This window comes from Oncorhynchus mykiss, chromosome 1 (genome assembly GCF_013265735.2).
Source record: "Oncorhynchus mykiss isolate Arlee chromosome 1, USDA_OmykA_1.1, whole genome shotgun sequence".
Lineage (NCBI taxonomy): Eukaryota > Metazoa > Chordata > Actinopteri > Salmoniformes > Salmonidae > Oncorhynchus > Oncorhynchus mykiss.
In genome coordinates, this window is record NC_048565.1 from 78,956,256 (window position 1) to 78,977,399 (window position 21,144).

Consider the following 21,144-nt stretch of genomic DNA (forward strand, 5'->3'; position numbering starts at 1 on the left):
CAGGAAAATAACCTCACACTCAACGTCAACAAAACAAAGGAGATGATTGTGGAATTCAGGAAACAGCAGAGGGAGCACCCCCCTATCCACATCGACGGGACAGTAGTGGAGAGGGTAGTAAGTTTTAAGTTCCTCGGCGTACACATCACGGACAAACTGAATTGGTCCACCCACACAGACAGCGTCGTGAAGGCGGCGCAGCAGCGCCTCTTCAACCTCAGGAGGCTGTCGAAATTCAGCTTGTCACCAAAAGCACTCACAAACTTCTACAGACACAATCGAGAGCATCCTGTCGGGCTGTATCACCACCTGGTACGGAAACTGCTCCGCCCACAACCGTAAGGCTCTCCAGAGGGTAGTGAGGTCTGCACAACCCATCACCGGGGGGAAACTACCTGCCCTCCAGGACACCGACACCACCCGATGTCACCGGAAGGCCATAAAGATCATCAAGGACAAAAACCACCAGAGCCACTGCCTATTCACCCCGCTATCATCCAGAAGGCGAGGTCAGTCCAGGTGCATCAAAGCAGGGACAGAGAGACTGAAAAACAGCTTATATCTCAAGGCCATCAGACTGTTAAACAGCCACCACTAACATTGAGTGGCTGCTGCCACACACTGACTCAACTCCGGCCACTTAATAATGGAATTGATGGAAATTGATGTAAAAAATATATCACTAGCCACTTTAAACAATGCTACTTAATATAATGTTTACATACCCTACATTACTCATCTCATATGTATATACAGTACTCTATATCATCTACTGCATCTTTATGTAATACATAATACTTTAAACTATGCCACTTTGTTTACATACCCTACATTACTCATCTCATATGTATATACTGTACTCGATACCATCTAATGCATCTTGCCTATGCCGTTCTGTACCATCACTCATTCATATATCTCTATGTACATATTCTTTATCCCTTTACACTTGTGTGTATAAGGTAGTAGTTTTGGAATTGTTAGGTTAGATTACTCGTTGGTTATTAATGCATTGTCGAAACTAGAAGCACAAGCATTTCGCTACACTCGCATTAACATCTGCTAACCATGTGTATGTGACAAATAAAATGTTATTTGACATGCTGTAAATTTGTCTGTTGAGTCTAAGGTGACTGTTGCCAGGGATATTTGATTGGAAAATCGATATGAATCCACAAAGATAATAATTTGTACATTTACTACCCTTGAATGGAATGTAAAGGCTTTATATTGTAGGGTGGCAGAGAGTAATAACAAAGGAATGCGCCGGGGTTAAGGCTCTTGATATTGTTTGGTGATTCATAAGCATCCGCGCATAGTTTCTAAACCCAGAAGAGCAACATCGCGAGACTTCCGGGAACGCTTGCGAAATAAACCAGGCCAGGGTTTGAAAAGTCAATGAGAAAAGTGACACATTCTTCCTTTAGTTGTTCATTTTCTCGAAATCTAAATGGCACAACCTAGATTCGAGCCAATGTCTTAAGTATTTGAACATGTTATTACTCCACCCTCGTGAAAGTGACAAACGGACACGTTTTAATTTTCGTCAAAAACAACTTTATATCGAAGGAGTGCCTGTGATTTGATGGCCTACACATGCGCAATTGGGCGCGAGACGACCTTTATAGACACGATGACGTATTTCTACGCATCAGCTTAGCTGGCCAACGTCGCCATGACATGTACTGGAGAAGCAGCTTTAGCCTGTCTTCATACCGTACTGTCGGTCTGTGATTAGCTGCAAGTCAATAATAGGCTACTTCCGACCGAGCGAGGTTGTAATAATGTCTAGTGGACTTGAACTTAACGTAGCAGGCGTAATAGAAAGTAGACTTTGTCTTTGAACACTGGTTAGAAAGTAGCCTGGATCAAACAACTCAATACTCCAATAGAATGTTACTTTGAAACAGTATATTTGCGGATACTTACTTGAATCTTCCCTGACAGTGTTGACACTGGGCTCCAACCCATCCTTGGTCACAGACGCAAGTTCCATTGATGCATTTACCAGAAAAGCAATTTTTATCACAGGACTTGGAGACTGTGGCTTCGGTGTAAAACACCAAGTACAGCATAAGGAATGCCCCCAAATATATTTTGATGTCCTGGGGTCGCATATTTGGATATCTAGTCCATGTGCATAGATGCATTCCTCGGCAGTCCCCTCCCATTTTACTTTAGAAACAGGTAAAGGTCTCCTTTTCTGGTTAAGACTCCCTTATTCACAGATTGAGTGACTCAATTAAAATGTCACTTATCGGTAATAAATACTTTGTAAGCAAAGGTTTGGTGTATGCGTGGGATAGCCTAGCCATGAAGCTAAATACACTCAAACATTCAAATTGGCTTATTTATTGGCTATAAAAACATAGCTGAGTCTGAGCATATTGCTGGAGTCCCGCAACTAAAGCATCTCTCATCAGACAACAAAGCCTGCAAATGTGCACTGACTTTATGCACTCCTATTAAACTTTCTTGAACTAACGTTAATGAATGCTCACAGCGTTATTCCCAGAGGCTAAGAAGCCATTTTAAAAACCAAAGAAAATCGGTGTGTTTTCTAAGTTGTATTCTAAATTAAGTATTTTCCAAGCAATTTTCAAGTTCACCATCCTAATGCTTCCCGAAAAACTGGAAGAAAATAAAAGGTCACAGGATTGATCCTGGGATGTTAGTTCTGGATCCCAATTTCCATTGCAAGAGTCGGTTGTGGATGTTGTTCGCTGCGGTGGAGAATGCAGCAACCCGGACAAATAGATCAAGTTGACCGTTCTCCGTTCCGCTTTTTCCCACTTTCAGTTTAGACCCCTTCACTGAAGATAATGACGCTTATTTGCATAAAAATTATTGTAATCCTTGTCAGAGAAAGCGATATTCACCGATGAATAACAACACGATCACCTCCTTACGTGATGATACTCGCACAGCTGGTTTTCGACAGGGAAACTCCTGGACAAAGCTCCGAGCATGAGCAGAGCAAAATTACGCATTTAAAGAGGCAGTACACGAATGCGCGCTGCTGTCCCTGTACTGGTTAGCCCTATCCGAGATCCTTGGGACATCTGTGCCCTAAACTCTAACCTTAACCCCTACCTTAACCCCTACCCTAACCATACCCCAACCTTAACCCTTACCATTTTTAACAAGAACCCTCTGTACTTCTCAGAACCTTGTTTTTCTTCTTCTCTGGTATAACGGCGTTCGCAACAATTGGATGTGCATGCCGCCACCTACTGTACGGGTGGATAATAAGGATCCACAAATGGAAAAAATGTGTGTGAAAAATAAAATGTAACTAATCAAAATCAACCTGCTTTTCTGTAAAAAAAAATATATATATATATATATATATATATATATAATAACATTTCATCAGGTTCCCACACAGGCTCACAAGGAGCATTGTGCCATCTCCCAGAGACAGTAGTCCTTGCAGTGCATCTGCAGTGAACTCTTGAAACCTCAAATACATTTTTGGCCGCAGCCACAATGTCAAGCTTCTTGGATTTCTTGGACACTTGAGCAATAGAATTTATAACAGTGGCAATAAACACTACAAAATCCACCTTCACAATGAGTGTATCCAGGTCTATTGACTGACAAGGAACATTTATAATGGGCTGTGGAGCATCACCGCCATCTCTTCAGCGCTGTCGCCACTTGCCCCTTCGACTCTCTTAACCACCTCCACATAGGAGATCAGCTGGACAGCCCTGATCCTTGACACCTCGACCTCTTGACTTTCATGTTAACAGGGCACTCAGGGAATATGATCCCCACCACAGTTGCAACATTTTACATTCACAGACTCTTCAATAACATATTCCTCCCATCTGCAAACACTTGACACATGGCCAAACTTTTTACACTTCTTGCATTTCAGCAGGTTTTGCAGAAAAAACTCACAGCGTACCTTATACAGTATATCCCAGCTTTACATGGGTTGGGAGATACTCTTCATCAAACATCAGTAATGCTGATGTACTATTCTCCTTTTTCCCCCCATACACCATACAGGTCATACATACAATAACTACTACTTTCAGGCTGAGATATTGATTATCAATGTTCCACGGGATGCCAGAGATAACACCTTTTACCAGTGCCCTGTTACGAAAATCAAAGCTGTCCACTTAATGCATCGATAATTTTGCGAGCCACAATGCACACTCCTTTTGCTCTTCAAAATCAAAGATTATTGGTCAAATACACGTGTTCAGCAGATGTTATTGCAGGTGTAGCGAAATGCTTGTGTTTCTAGCTTCAACAGTGCAGTAATATCTAACAATTCACAACAATACACACAAATCCAAAATAAAGAAATGGAATTAAGAATATATAAATATTTGGACGAGCAATGTTGGAGCGGCATAGACTAAGATACAGTAGAACAGAATGCAGTATATACACGAGATGAGTAATGAAAAATAATTCAACAATATTAAAGTGACCAGTGTTCCCTTATTAAAGTGGCCAGTGATTTCAAGTCTATGTGCAGTATATAGGGCAGCAGCCTCGAAGGTGCTAGTGATGGCTATTTAACAGTCTGATGGCCTTGATATAAGCTGTTTTTCTTTTTCATTGATGCACCTGTACTGGCCTCGCCTTCTGGATGATAGCGGGGTGAACAGCTTGGTTGCTGACCTTGATGATCTTTTTGGCCTTCCTGTGCTGTAGGTGTCCTGGAGGGCAGGTAGTTTGCCTCTGGTGATGCGTTGGGCAGACCGCACCACCCTATGGAGAGCCCTGCGGTTGCGGGCGGTGCAGTTGCCGTACCAGGCGGTGATACAGCCTGACAGGATGTTCTCAATTGTGCATCTATAAAAGTTTGTGATGGTTTTAGGTGTCAAGCCAAATTTCTTCTGCCTCCTGAGGTTGAAGAGGCACTGTTGCGCCTTCTTCACTCCACTGCCTGTGTGGGTGGACCATTTCAATTTGTCCCTGATGTGTATGCCAAGGAACTTGAAGCTTTCCACGTTCTCCATTGTGGTCCCGTCGATGTGGATAGGGGGGTGCTCCCTTTGCTGTTTCCTGAAGTCTACGATCAGCTCCTTTGTTTTGTTAACATTGAGTGATAGGTTGTTTACCTGACACCACACTCCCAGGGCCCTCACCTCCTCCCTGTAGGCTGTCTCATCATTGTTGATAATCAGGCCTACTACTGTTGTGTTGTCTGCAAACTTGATGACTGAGTTGGAGGTGTGCATGGCCATGGGTGAACAGGGAGTATAGGAGGGGGCTGAGCACGCACCCTTGTGGGTGTTGAGGATCAGTGAAGTGGTGTTGGTTCCTACCTTCACCACCTGGGGGTGGTCCATCACGAAGTCCAGGACCCAGTTGCACAGGGCAGGGTTCAGACCCAGGGACCCGAGCTCAATGATGGTGTTGAATGCTGAGCTATAGTCAATGAACAACATTCTTACAGATACACAACACCATACCACTCCTGAGTCATGGTTACTTTAAATGCATCCACTATTCCCAGCACCTTCTTCACCATCCTCATGACTTCAAAAAGGTTCCCCAAATGAACATCCTTATCCAAAAAAAACTTGCTCCGGCAAGAAACGTTTCATCAGACTCCTTTTCAACAACAATTCTAGCCCTTTTCGTTCCATTCTTGGACTTCACTGTTGTCCACTCATCCTTCTCACTAACTGTACTCCATGCACTTTCAGCTTCAAACAGCACTTCCGCTTCCGCCTTCTCGCTTGGCTTCTTCTTCCTCGGTGGGGTTTTTCAGTGGTTGGAATCCAACAGTAATGGCGCATTACTGCCACCTACTGTTCTGCCTGCTGCTGTCCCTGTACTTCTCAGAACCTTATCACAATCACATCACACAATATCCCCATGGGCAATTTCAAACCATTGTTGCAGAAATGCTTTCCTGTCTTGGTTACTGACCTCAAGTGCCCTTGTCTCTGCTAATGTATTTAATCTCAATTTGTTTCAAATGGCACACACTTGAGGCCAGGAAGATGATTGATTATGGATGCTGTTGAACAGAAACAATAGCCTATCATGGATTCAGCCTCTTCTAATCAACCAAGAAAATAAGCTATAATTATAACAATGTAAATGGTGTGCCATAGAATAACCTAGGCCTAGATGTGTTGAGTGAGTTTTATCATTTTCTATGCAATTTGTTGCTTTGGTTTTAATCGAATTGTCAAGAATCAATAAACATTTTTCTTTTTAATTTCCCCCCGATGGGACTATGTGACCCAATCAATATTTCTGCATTGACTCCAGGGTGAGCAAAATTCCTAGCTGCATAATGGAATTTACCCAAGCAACCAGAATACAAAGCCAGCTTAAATGGTTCACTGTGGAATACTTTTTCTACCCAGGTACTTGTTTTAAATACCCTTTTCTGAGTTGTAATGAATTCAGGTCTGACCTTGTTCAGCATCACCTTCAGTAGGATTACCAGTTATAATGGTCATCATCATCAGACCCTAACATCCATTTACTATTCTGGGTAATAGAATCAAGCCACTCACACATTCATGCCAATGCTATTAAGTCCCTTATTGCTTTAGTTAAAAAGATTCTGCTTCTCTTAGAGTTAGAAGAGGTTATGTTTCATTTTGTTTAATCAATTAAACTCCATGGATTTTTTTTTAAATGTACACTAAGTGAATGTACTTTGTAGGAGGGGAACACGTCTCTGTTGCTAGAAACCAAGCAAAACACACATAATCCTGCATGTTTACGTCAGGCCCAGAGAAACATTAGAGAAATCTTTGAACCAAATTAGTTTTCCTCTTTGTCCAACAACTATGAAGTAGAATCGGGGAAAATAGCCATACTAGCTCGAAAGACCTTACTCTCTCTCACACACACACACACACACACACACACACACACACACACACACACACACACACACACACACACACACACACCAGCTAACAGGAAATGTTCTTTAATGCCTCATCATGACATGCTGTTTATGTTCCCAAAGTGGGTATCCCCGGGGTCCCTGGGTAAGCCATGAGCCAGATGTTTCCTGGTGGACTGTGTATAGTTGATAGCTACCTGGCTGTGCCCTCTGGCTGTGCCCTCTTTACTGCATGCACCAAAAATAGGTTGAGCCCATTGTTCCATGACTTCCCTGAAATAGCTAATAAAATAAATTGCTGATCAGGGATTTTCTTTACCGAATGGTAAGAACAAGAAAATGGTTTTGTATCAGAATACACTGTGGCCACTGATCCTTTCTTTAGACGTTGGGCCTAGACAGTGGCGACCCTTTTTTTTGTTGTTGGCTGTTGTGCATGTTATTTTGGCCTTAATACGTGTCACATATCAGTTTGCAAACAATGTAAAAAAATATATATACACGTATATGTAGAGTTAATAACACTGCATACAAACATGGTCTCTTTTGGCTTTCTTGAGTAAGGCAGCTCCAAAATTCAGGTGTTTCCGCCTAGCCCAGTGCTTTCTTTGGTGGAGTGGCAGCCAGCGTAAAATACAGAGCGTAGGGGTTTGTAATCTTCTCTAGTTGCGCCGTAATTGGCTCTGTTCTTTCACTCATGGGGACACTACGTTACTGCAAAATCTACAGGGATATCTAGAAAGTTCAAGCCCCCTTGGGTGCTGCCATAGATTTACATTAGAATTGCCCATCCAAGAAGGCTCAAGGTCATTGGCTACAGATAAAATGGTGTCAAATCACGTTATATCTACCGTAGCTTTGATTGGACTGATCATGTCAACATCATACTTTCAAAATCTTAGCAGTTATCATCATGAATCACGTCGACAATCTACTGGGAAATCCTTTTCAATCCTTGTCATGTGAAGAGAAATTACAGATAAAACGCATTCGTGCTCATTGGCCATTAGACATAAACATTACACAAGTTGGAAATCGAAAATTCAACAATGAGTGGTTTAGAAGGAATCAGTGGCTAACTGCAAAGCAATCATTATTTTGCTTCTCCTGCTATTTGGTGGAGAGGGTGTGTGGTCCAAGTCTGAGTTTAAGGGTCTCTTTTCCAATCTTAAAAGGAGAAACATTCACACGCAATGTCATGGGACAGAAAAGGTTGAATACATTGACCATACTGTCAATCCAACCTCTGCCACGTTCAAAACAACTGGAAACTCAGATTTCAGTGAGTTCCAGACAACTGGGAACTCTGAAAAAAACTAGCTGTGGCTGGGAAAAAACGTTTTGAACGGTCATCCAACTCAGAATTCCAAGTTGGGAACACGGGCCTCTTTCTAGAGCTCCAACCTGTAGATCACTGACATCATGATTCAACCTTGCTTTTTTCCAGAGTTCCCAGTTGTCTTGAAAGCACCATAAATCCAGATAATTCCAGACTTTGATGTTTAACTTTAAGCTTAATGACAAAATTTGCCCACAAGAAGGACCAACGCGCCTGTTCAAGTGAGTACAGCACAACGGTAAGTCCAAAAATGACTTGTATGCTGCGGCATAAATTATGTAATATGCCAGGTAGATACAGTGCCTTGCGAAAGTATTCGGCCCCCTTGAACTTTGCGACCGTTTGCCACATTTCAGGCTTCAAACATAAAGATATAAAACTGTATTTTTTTGTGAAGAATCAACAACAAGTGGAACACAATCATGAAGTGGAACGACATTTATTGGATATTTCAAACTTTTTTAACAAATCAAAAACGGAAAAATTGGGCGTGCAAAATTATTCAGCCCCCTTCAGTTAATACTTTGTAGCGCCACCTTTTGCTGCGATTACAGCTGTAAGTCGCTTGGGGTATGTCTCTATCAGTTTTGCACATCGAGAGACTGACATTTTTTCCCATTCCTCCTTGCAAAACAGCTTGAGCTCAGTGAGGTTGGATGGAGAGCATTTGTGAACAGCAGTTTTCAGTTCTTTCCACAGATTCTCGATTGGATTCAGGTCTGGACTTTGACTTGGCCATTCTAACACCTGGATATGTTTATTTTTGAACCATTCCATTGTAGATTTTGCTTTATGTTTTGGATCATTGTCTTGTTGGAAGACAAATCTCCGTCCCAGTCTCAGGTCTTTTGCAGACTCCATCATGTTTTCTTCCAGAATGGTCCTGTATTTGGCTCCATCCATCTTCCCATCAATTTTAACCATCTTCCCTGTCCCTGCTGAAGAAAAGCAGGCCCAAATCATGATGCTGCCACCACCATGTTTGACAGTGGGGATGGTGTATTCAGGGTGATGAGCTGTGTTGCTTTTACGCCAAACATAACGTTTTGCATTGTTGCCAAAAAGTTCAATTTTGGTTTCATCTGACCAGAGCACCTTCTTCCACATGTTTGGTGTGTCTCCCAGGTGGCTTGTGGCAAACTTTAAACAACACTTTTTATGGATATCTTTAAGAAATGGCTTTCTTCTTGCCACTCTTCCATAAAGGCCAGATTTGTGCAATATACGATTGTTGTCCTATGGACAGAGTCTCCCACCTCAGCTGTAGATCTCTGCAGTTCATCCAGAGTGATCATGGGCCTCTTGGCTGCATCTCTGATCAGTCTTCTGATCTGCGCTGCGCTGAAAGTTTAGAGGGACGGCCAGGTCTTGGTAGATTTGCAGTGGTCTGATACTCCTTCCATTTCAATATTATCGCTTGCACAGTGCTCCTTGGGATGTTTAAAGCTTGGGAAATCTTTTTGTATCCAAATCCGGCTTTAAACTTCTTCACAGCAGTATCTCGGACCTGCCTGGTGTGTTCCTTGTTCTTCATGATGCTCTCTGCGCTTTTAACGGACCTCTGAGACTATCACAGTGCAGGTGCATTTATACGGAGACTTGATTACACACAGGTGGATTGTATTTATCATCATTAGTCATTTAGGTCAACATTGGATCATTCAGAGATCCTCACTGAACTTCTGGAGAGAGTTTGCTGCACTGCACTTTTTCAGTTTTTGATTTGTTAAAAAAGTTTGAAATATCCAATAAATGTCGTTCCACTTCATGATTGTGTCCCACTTGTTGTTGATTCTTCACAAAAAAATACAGTTTTGTATCTTTATGTTTGAAGCCTGAAATGTGGCAAAAGGTCGCAAAGTTCAAGGGGGCCGAATACTTTCGCAAGGCACTGTATGTATACTGTAGCTAAGAAAGTAATACTAAGTGTATGTTGTGTAGTAATACTGCTGTTAGTAGCCCATGTGCCTCACCCTAATAATTTGGTCCCCTTCCCCCTCATAACTTAATATACTGTTCTGACTTGTAAGATATTATAAGAGATTTCATTGTCTGCTTATATGCCCCCTTTATTTATCCTAGGGTTCTGACTTGGGGAGAATACTGTAAGAACGGCCTATGTTCTGAATACTGCCGCTGTACATTTCAAAAGTGCTGAACAAATAGTTCTATTGACTACATCTATCATAGCTTGCTCATTAATGTCTTAATCGAAATTACGGACGGCCTCTTATCCGCTCATCATTCCCTTATGCCATAGTTTGTACATCTCAAATGTCCGTATAAACCACAATTGTTTAAGCAAGTCAGCCATATCAGCCATGTTTTTTTAAAGGCAGTAAATGAGGCTGAATGATCTGTTTCTCTGCCAGACAAGGCTCCGCTGATATCCAGATGTAGCTGTGTTAAGGATTCACTCCATTGTGCTGATAAGAAAGCTCTGCTGTTGGGACAGCTTTATGTAGGCCCTAACAGTTTGTGGACACCGTTTGTCACAGTTATAGTGCAATTCATGTATTGTTTAGTGTTGTGTTGTGGAGTGGCTTTGCTGGCATGCATCTAAAAATGTTTTGGGGAGTTTGCCCCATTAAGATTTACATGCTAAAAATCGCCAGTGGGCCTAGATAAGATCCTCATATGATGAACAGAACAACTCTAGTAAGATCAAAAGCTCTGCTATCTGACCATACCATAGCCAGATCAGCAGTGTTATGACAGTCTGTTTGCATGCTCATTGGCTCCCTCATGCATCCACAAACTGTCACTGCAAGTCGTCCATCCTACCAATCACATTGTACTGTCAATCCAAAAGAGAATGATTCAGCCCTAGTGATTGAGGGCAGAGGGCAAAACCAAATCTATAGGTCACACTCTGACAAGATATTGCACATTGCCAAGCCCATTTCAGACAAATCATGTTATACAGTATCAGTGAGCCAGCCATGAGGGTCATCGGTGAGGATGGGAATGTGATTTCATATCCTCTGAGCGGCTTGTGCCAGACAGGGTTTATGAAATGCCATCTGTCCTGCCTTCAATTTGCAGTGCGTCTAAACAGGGAGGTCTGAGGCTGGGCTGGGCTAAAGCACTGACAGGATCATCCATCTTGTCACGTCAGAATGAGAACTCACGCAGATGACCCCCTCTTCAATCACGTACTGTATGACCACCAGGATCAGACACTTTCCCTGCAGTATATGGGTTTAAAATCAGGTCTCTCTCTCGCTCTGTTTCTCTCTCCCCCAATGGGCTTTCTTAGCATGGGAAACATTTGTTTACATTGCCAAACCAAGTAAAATAGATTACTCAAGTGAAATAAAAAATCAACAACAAACATTACACTCACAAACATTCCAAAGGAATAGAGACATTTAAAATGTCATATTATGGCTGTGCAAATAGTTAAAGTCCAAAAGGGAAAATAAAAGGGAAAATAAATAAATATGGGTTGTATTTACAATGGTGTTTGTTCTTCACTGGTTGCCCTTTTCTTGTGGCAACAGGTCACAAATATTGCTGCTGTGATGGCACACTGTGGTATTTCACCCAATAGAGTTGATCAAAATTGGATTTTGGGGTCTGTGTAATCTGAGGGAAATATGTGTCTCTAATATGGTCATACATTTGTCTCTCTCTCTCTCTCCCACTCTCTCAGCCTCTTTCTGTGATCAAATCAAAGTTTATTTGTTTTACAACTAGGCCGAGCAATTGCTGTACCAGGCAGTGATGCAACTAGTCAGGATGCTCTCGATGTTGCAGCTGTAGAACCTTTTAAGGATCTCAGGACCCATGCCAAATCTTTTTCGTTTCCTGAGGGGAAATAGGCTTTGTCGTGCCCTCTTCACAACTGTCTTGGTGTGTTTGGACCATTCTAGTTTGTTGTTGATGTGGACACCAAGGAATCTCTCAACCTGCTCCACTACAGCCCCGTCGATGAGAATGGGGATGTGCTCAGTGCTCCTTTTCCTGTAGTCCACAATCATCTCCTTAGTCTTGGTTACGTTGAGGGATAGGTTGTTATTCTGGCACCACCCGGCCAGGTCTCTGACCTTCTCCCTATAGGCTGTCTCGTCGTTGTCGGTGATCAGGCCTACCACTGTTGTGTCGTCTGCAAACTTAATGATGGTGTTGGAGTCGTGCGTGGCCATGCAGTTGTGGGTGAACAGGGAGTAGTGGAGGGGACTGAGCACACATCCCTGGGGAGCTCCAGTGTTGAGGATCAGCGTGGAAAGTGTGTTGCTACCTACCCTCACCACCTGGGGGCGGCCCATCAGGAAGTTCAGGATCCAGTTGCAGAGGGAGGTGTTTAGTCCCAGGTTCCTTAGGTTAATGCACAGTAGTACTGGTAGATATAATACATGAACATTTGTCAATTTCAGCTCTGTGTAGTCATTATACCATAAGAACTGTATCCATAGACAGGGCTTTCAACAAGGTCTGTATCAGTGGAGGCTGTGGAGGCTCTGCAGCTTCCACTGCTCTGTTCAGTCCAAACATCATATTGTTTTCGTGTCAGGTTAATGCTTTTACAATATGTCCATATTCTATTTTTCATTATAAGGGGTTGATTTCTATGTGATTGTTGCTTTAGGTTAGTACAGATTAGGGTATAGAGAAATGTGCACATAGTATATTTGTTAGGACCTTTGTTGAAAGCCCTGTCTATGGATACGGTTCTTATGGTATACATACTATACAAAGCTGAAATTGATAAATTGTCATGTATTATATCTACCAGTACTACTGTGCATTAAATATGATCACACACCCTATGAAATATATGATACATTTAAAAATGAATGAATGAATGACCATTCCAGTATGACCTTGGTTATGGTTGCAATAACACAAAAGACCACAATCGCCAACCAGATGATCATTTGATTAAATAGAACTGGAGCTCAGAGGGCAGGACTTGTCCATGTGAGTAATAAGACGGTCGGCTTCAGGGCCAGTTGTTTTTTGCTTCAGTGTTTGCCTGTTTGAGAGACAGTGTAATAAGGACATAACTTAGTCTCGTAGATAGGAGCCTCGGCACTGATTGGAGCCTAATGATCCTTGACAAAGCCCAAATCCAATTTTCTCACACCAAAGACATGGCACGCTTTAATAATATCTAGGTTCTTTTTTATTTTCTTTTTTCTTTTGGGTGAGTCAAATTATGATAGAATGGGTGGAATGGATATTTTTTCCAATAGCATATTATTTTTCTTGTGACAGCACAATTTAATATTTAGTTGTTGCGTCAGAATCAATCAATAGGGACACGATAAGGAAAAGTTCAAAATTATTGGATGAAGATGTCTACCATACTGTACTATCAAACATTTCATTCTATGAAATTGAGTGTGGTTATCGTACTCTATACAACAGATAAATAATATCCATTAAGTGCCGGTTCTACACAAATTCTCTGTACCTCCACACAAAGTCTCATATAATATTTATATTATATTAGAGAAGCCCTTGAGATTAACCTAGTGTAGCCCAGTGTATAATCTTCCCATTGTAGGGGATCCTGATTCTGTGATTTTGTCCATTTATCCAGTCACACAAGCGTACAAGAGAGGGAAGTGTGTGTGTGTACGTATGTGCATGAGTGCATGCGATACCGAGAGACAGAGAAAGACAGAGAGACAGAGAGCAAGAGAGATAAAGATGGCAATATAAACATTTCAAACGCACTAATGCAATATTAAATTGTTGGAGACATCCTGTTTGTAATTGAATAATCCATAGAGGTGGATAGAGGGTCCTTCTATGACAGCATGAGCAGCGCCATTGAGGGCTCCCTCCATTTTAAAGTAGTACATTTCTTATTTTTCTACTGTACTTCTATTAGCTGGTAAATAAACTGAAAAGGTGCATACTGCCACTTGGAGTGTGTTGTCAGAACAGGTATAAAGCCGAGGTTGATAACTGCCATTGCAGTTATGGAATGTTTGCTCAGGAGTATAATGAATTGGCTTATCCATCCTGATGAGCTGGATGAAATTATGTGATCTTTGCTTAACCTATAGGATCCCCCACCCAGTTGACTACAGTATTTTCTGCAGTTAAATGCAAAAAAACAGTATTTATAATTAATGTATCATTATAATGTATATTTATATTATTTATAAATACTAATATGGTTTTTGAACAGGATAACCTGTTTACAAGCATGATACTTTTAGTTTATAGCTTGTTGGCCATTCGTTTTTCTCAATGATATTTACTACTTCACTGGTAATTCCCACTTGGTTATGTACGCACCATTAGAATGCAACAGGTGGGACCTTTTAGATGTCTATCACTATGGAGAAGTACCTGATAGGATTATTTCAAGTACCTGCTGTCCCTTTAAAAAGGAAACTGCAATCAGCCATTTTGAGGAGACGACCGTGTGGAAATGTCTGGTTGGGGCTCAATGAAATGTTTGATGAATGTTAGAGTGTGTCCTTCATGGTAAGACTTCTATTTCAAATGAGTAATATTACTGAACATGTTTGTTTAATAATATAAAACGGTTTTGATAACCATCTTGTACATGTAGTATTTTTCATATTAAAGAATTGTTTATTGATGATTACAGTTCATATTTGTAAAGCCATTATGTAATAAATGATGAGATGACTTTCTCATTTGATGGCAAATGAATTTGGATGAATAGAATCAGATAACATATTCAACTGTATGTATATTAGGTGTGGCCCTTTGATATAGCATGGATGTTTGCATGACCAGTCTAGGATTTATAATCCACTGCAGGTCATTCTGAAATTAAACTTTTTTCTAAAATATTGTACTGTGAATATGTTTCAAGAACGACTGACAGAATTCAAAACCAGCTTCTTCAGTGCTGAGCTTTTGAGTAACACAAACATCCACTAGGTGGCCACAAAAGACAGGAGATCCAATAGGTAGCCATGCACAACATACAGTGATTATTTAGAAAGCCAGGAGCTGCTGCTGACCATGTGACCTGAACATGAAAAACACAAAACCCTGATTGCAAAGGTATAACATAAGCTGTGTTCACACTAAGAGCCTCTTTAGCACTGGGCTACGGGAGCTTTTAGGTCGGGACTAAGAAGGTGTTCATACTTACACATTCTAAACTGGGCTAGCACCAACCTTAGTCCAGGGATAGCTGGCCTGTTCTGGAGCAGGGTTAGCACCAACTTTTTGGGGCTAGCCATTTAGATGTTACCTAATTTGAACATTCTACTCCAGGAAAGTGACAGTTGGTTTCAGTTAGCCCTGCTTGTGTGAACACAGGCTAAGCTAGCCCAGGGACAGTGTTAGCTTGGGGGTAAGAACAAAACAGTAAGAGGCCTATTGTGTACCAAACCTGCTTCCTCTACTTATACACATTTTTGCTTATTATTATTAGCCTATCTCATCGAGCAGAGGAAAAGCCCAATCAACTAATTGACTCAGCCCAGGGACAGTTTTTGCAGTGATTAAACTGAGCCGCTAGCATGAAAAGGAGAGCATTCCTACACACACTTTGTGGTATGCTCTGTGACAGCTATGCAGTCTGTATTATGGCCTGATTCAAGCTGTCCCCTGGGTCTCAGCAGCTCTCATTAGAGGTTCTGTGAAAACTTTACTTGGCACCTGAGACATGCCCTATTAAAACACATACAGTAATTGGCCATCTTAATCACCAGCACAGTACTGCCATGGAACCATATAGGCTACTGTAGGATAGAAGTTGGAACGTTGCATAGATATACGAATCTCAGGCAACACAAGAGTACACGCTATGAGTATCTTTTGACACTGACAGACATTTTCTATTGTATTTCTCTTCAAAGGAAAATGTGGTGTGTGGGTGGTGTTGCCAAGGTGACCATGTCCAAAATGTAGGACCATGACATACTTCAAGACAGGGTAAGTACAATAATAATTTCACTCTTTTGGCACAGGGTGTCTAAGAGGAACCCAGTTAATTAAGTATCAGAAGCTTTAGTTTTATTTCCGAGATAGTCAAAGCTGAACAGTATATCCCCAGTGGACATTAAAGGCATGCTGTAGCCTACATCCCAGGGCCCAGTGGACTATAGGAGGGAGAAGCACAGAAAACTCACTCCAACACTGAATCACATTCATTATTCATTGTGCTAAACCCCAAACTGTCATCTTCCAACACTCGCGCCAAATCCACGGAGGACACTTAAGTGCATAGAATGGGAAACTAAAGTATGTGAAGCCTCAAAGGGGCATGAGTAAATGTCTGACCATCCCTCAAAAGCAAACCCCCAAAATGGTAGCAAACAAAAAGGTATATTCACTTCCAATGCCATGGAAAAGACAACCTTGACATCAATCCAATTTACTGTAAAACTTAACTCTCTCCCTATTATCCTTAGAGGACAAGAGGCAGTTAAACATTTCTGCCAGCCTGCAAAGCACATTAACAATGAACCTTGTTTAATTCAGGGTTAGCCAGATATGTGACACAATGTTTATCAACTAATTCATCCCAAAACAAAAAGACTGGTAGTTGATAAAAAGCTGCAATGCCTTGGCTAGAGAGAGAAGAGGCAGAGGAGAGATGGAGGTAAGGTCCTTTTGATCATGTTTTGGAATGTTTTTTGGGGATATCGATTTTGGCTGAGGCATGTGCTGAGTAATCATTGGAGGCTATGCATATGACATTGCTTAATTAAATCACTGCAGGTCAAGTTTTTCTTAGCCCGAACAATATAATGGTGTGTTCTACACATTCAATTTGAAGCAGTCGACAGACTCAACGAATGACCAAAGTTTATCCTCAATTTCATGCACAGTGAATAATAATGAATCCGGTTTGTACAGAGATTGTCACAAAGGCAATTAATTGTCGGTCCCAATTCCAGGGACTGGGGACAAAATGCCATATGTTTTATATGAAATGGGAATGAAAAACAATAAATACTGAATGTTCGCAGAATATGATGGTGGGGGATTAATACGGTGCACGCACTACGAAAGACAATACAACACAATAGCAGTCTAACCTCTGGATTTAGCAGAACGGTATTCAACCTACGAATCACCGTTTTACCTTATCACCCATAGCAGCTTTAGATAGATAATTGCGCTCGCTGATTTTCTTGCTTCTATCAGGATGGACTGCATTAGTTAAGGCTGGTTTAATTAATCATATATTGTCTATTTGGCTGCAACCTGCAAGTACACGGCTCAAAGGGCCTTTAGGCTTTTTTTCATGGTGTCAGTTGATAATACTTTTTGTTAGACTTTGTTGTGCCTAATCCTTTGATGCTGAGAAAGTATTCAATTGAAGCGCAGCATATTTATCTATATTTTAAGACTTTGAAGTTGTAATGTCATTTAAAGCGGCACAGTATGCATTTCTGTTCAATAAACAAATATATACCGTATTTATATATTTAACCTTTTATTTAAATCCAGTGGCATTATTCATTGGTGGATTTTAAAGACGTATTTTTGTAAACCATACGAGGCTATATTTGTTTACCGTAGCTCCCGTTGACGTGTTTACTAAGTCATTTCATGGCTCGTTTAAATATCGCTGGGTAAAATTGGACAAGGTGCAACCTAATCTGCCGCCGCTGGTTATGGCATCCACATAATGTCCTAATTTGCAAACTGTTTTTAATATCATATCCCACACATTCTCCTTTATGTGTGCAGGGGGAAAACAACTTTGGAAGCAAGTAAAAAATGTCTCATATGCCAACATTAGTTTGATAATTAATTGCCGTAAAGTAAAATTGCAGTGATCCCAATTATTTTAAATTATAGTTTAAGTATGTGTAGTTTACACTGTAAAACAATCCTGCTGTTTATACAGGCACTTTTCTGGCAGATAGTTATCTGCAAATGATTGTAAAAAAGTACAGTATGTTACCATATATTCCAAATAAACTTTGGTTTAACAGTATTTATGGTATCATACTGTACCTTTTTTTAAAAATAGTAATTTACATGTTACTGGCTGCCAGTAAATTACTGTAAAAACAACATAATTTGTTTTACAGTTTAGCTATCTTCTTATTCTAGGCTAACTTCAGATCAAGATCAATTGTATTTTAGTCTCTGAACCAGAGCCAGAAGGTGGGCCCAGTGGTAGTTATAATGTTGGCCAGAGTTCAGTATGCTGGATGGACTCCTGATGCTTCTCTGATAGGCTCTTATGGTAGAGAATGTGATTGGAATATAATGGGATTGACGGCAACCTTTAACAAGAACCAGGAGGGCACAACACCTGCCTCTCCTTGCAAAGATACAAACATGACTCAGCTTCATTTGATGTTGTTCTTTTGGACCGAGTGGCGTAGTGGTCTAAGGCACTGCATCCCAGTGCTAGAGCCGTGACTACAGACCCGGGTTCGATCCCGGGCTGTATCACAACCAGCTGTGATCGGGAGTACCATAAGGTGGCGCACAATTGTCCCAGCGTCGTCCGGGTTAAGGGAGGGTTGGCCGGAGTAGGCCGTCATTGTAAATAAGAATTTGTTCTTAACGGACTAGCCTAGTTAAATAGAATAATGCAGTGCAGATATTGATAGAGTAACGTGGGAAACTTCATAGTGATAATGTAAATGGTTGTCTGAAAGGTTAAGATAATCGGGTAATTAAGAATCAGACATTTGCTATTGATCCTAAATAAAATGATACACCTCAATCCATCCTTTAACGTACATGTAGCGTTATAGTTCTGTGCATTTGGGAGAGCTCAATCTATATCTCCAAACTCATTGCTCAATTTTAGCACATGTGGATGATCCAAGCCTTTATGAACAATTGCAACCAAAAGTAAAGCAGCTAGACACTGCCATTAATGGGCTGGTTGAGTGATCTCCTATAAACTGTCTTTTGTGCTAAGTAATATCTCCAAACTATGTGACACCTACCGAAACTATAACAATGGTGAAAGTCCAGCTGAATTATTCACCTACTGTGGGTCCCAACAAATGAAAGGGTAGTGTAGGTGAAAATAGTCCAGTGTTATCTCTATTCATCAGGAAGTTATTCCAGGAAGTTCTAATTATTTGTCCTAAGTATATACCATCTATACATACCACGTATTTACTGTATATTCTGGATTCTGACACATTCTCACTCATATCTACTCTTGATTGTTATTTCTGTTTAGGTTTTTGATTATTTGTGTATTTGAATTGTATATGCGAGACATTCTACTGCCCTGTTGGAGCTGGTAACATAAGCATTTCTCTGCACCTGCTTTAACACCTGCAAATCTTTAATTTGATTTTATTTGAAGGCAGACTTTCATGCTACAATGAGTCCTAATTAAGGAGCTCTGACTGTTCCTCTGGAAAAAGAGGTTGAGGTAATTAGACTTCAAGCTCTGTTGCCTGTGTGACTTGTGATGGGCGGAGGTGAGCAGAGGTAACTGTGGATCATACATATTGGTGTGTGTGTGTGTGTGTGCGGGCATTCTGGCATTTATGTATGCGTGTGTATATCTTTGTGTGTCTGTGAAGGCTCCCTCTGATGATCAAGGATATCCCTGCTTGAGATGGAGAGTTGTGGAGGTAAAGACAGAGAGGAGAGTGGTGGAGACAGAGAAATAGAAAGACCGAGAAACAGACATGAGGGGGAGATGGAGAGAGAGAGCCTCCTACCTCTGCCAGTAAAGCCTAGTCTCATAGACTAGGCGTAGCATAGTAAACGTAAATCCGGGGTCACTCAAATTAGTATGATACAGTATGGTTACATAAACCAGATGGTTACTTAAGGCAAAAACAAAAATAGGGTGGATGGGAAGGTGTATAACGCAAACGTCTAGCAACCCAAAGGTTGAGAGTTCAAATCTTATCACGGACAACTTTAGCATTTTAGCTAATCAGCAGTTTTTCAACTATACATTTTAGCTACTTTGAAAAAACTTAGCATGTTAGCTAACCCTTCCCTAACCTTAAACCTTTAACCTAACTCCTAAACTTAAAACTAACTTAACCCTAACCCCTAGCCTAGCTAACGTTAGCCAGCTACCTAACAGTAGCCACCTAACTAGAATCCATAACATATCATATGTTTTGTGAATTTGTAACATATTGAATGTTTGGAAATGTGTAACATATTGAACGTTTTGCAGATTCGTAACATATAATACTAATTGTAATACGTAATATCATACAAAACAGGTGATGGACATCCACAAATGAATATATATATATATATATATATATATATATATATACCAAACGTAACATATCATACTAAATGGAGTGTCAGATTTACATACAGAATAATACTAAATGCTCTGAGACCAGGTTGGCCAGCACCGACGGCAGTGTTGCTGACTCTACTGGGGTCTGATCCTGACGGGGGTCTCTTCTTCTTCCGTCACGCTGCATCAGCAACACAACACATGGGATCCCTGAGTCATACAGCTAGGGTGGAGCCCCACTCCAGGGGGCTGAACAGAGGGCTTCTCCAGCCCAACCTGCCATGAGCCAAGCTGCTGTCAGGGGACTTTATGGAGCTCCAGCTGAAAGGGGGTGGTCCCCCAGTGGTCCCCGCTAATACCATCTACAGAACCGTCCAGCAGCAGGATTACTCTGCGGGCATCTGGCTCCGCAGGAAAGAGAAAAAACTTGAACATGTAAGCCAAGGGACACTGTTGTCTAATAAGTTGCTGTAACTGTGAAATCTATAGATTTCTCATGGCTGTTCTATCTCTGTTTGCAAGTTGTTGTCTATTAGGTATTTTTATCTGGTTGTTTCTATACTTGAGTGTTTTGTGTTAGCATTTCCAGTGGTTATTTGTTATATATTGCCTGCTGAATGATCTTATCTGCTCTAGTAGCGACTTCATTTTCTGCATTAATGATACAGTTGAACGTTATTGCTGTAGACTGGTGTTGTATTATTAGTTACTCTTCTTTACAGTGTAGAAGTTAGGGTCCAGAAGTCTATTGGATAAGCTGCTGCAACCACTGAGTGATTTGCGACAAGGGAAGGTACGCTAAAGTCAGAC

The 21,144-nt window shown here is 41.1% G+C and overlaps 1 protein-coding gene across 2 annotated transcripts in view; it reads right to left on the bottom strand.

Annotated features, from left to right (window-relative positions):
* Positions 1-3,140, bottom strand: part of LOC110532724 (attractin-like protein 1) — a 323,112-nt gene extending 319,972 nt beyond the window's left edge. For both annotated transcript variants that reach the window (XM_036986147.1, XM_036986138.1), the window contains exon 1: positions 1,930-3,140. In XM_036986147.1, the coding sequence (XP_036842042.1) occupies positions 1,930-2,171 (242 nt within the window). In that variant the 5' untranslated portion in view covers positions 2,172-3,140. The remainder of the gene's footprint in view (positions 1-1,929) is intronic.
* Positions 3,141-21,144: the final 18,004 nt, after the last annotated feature.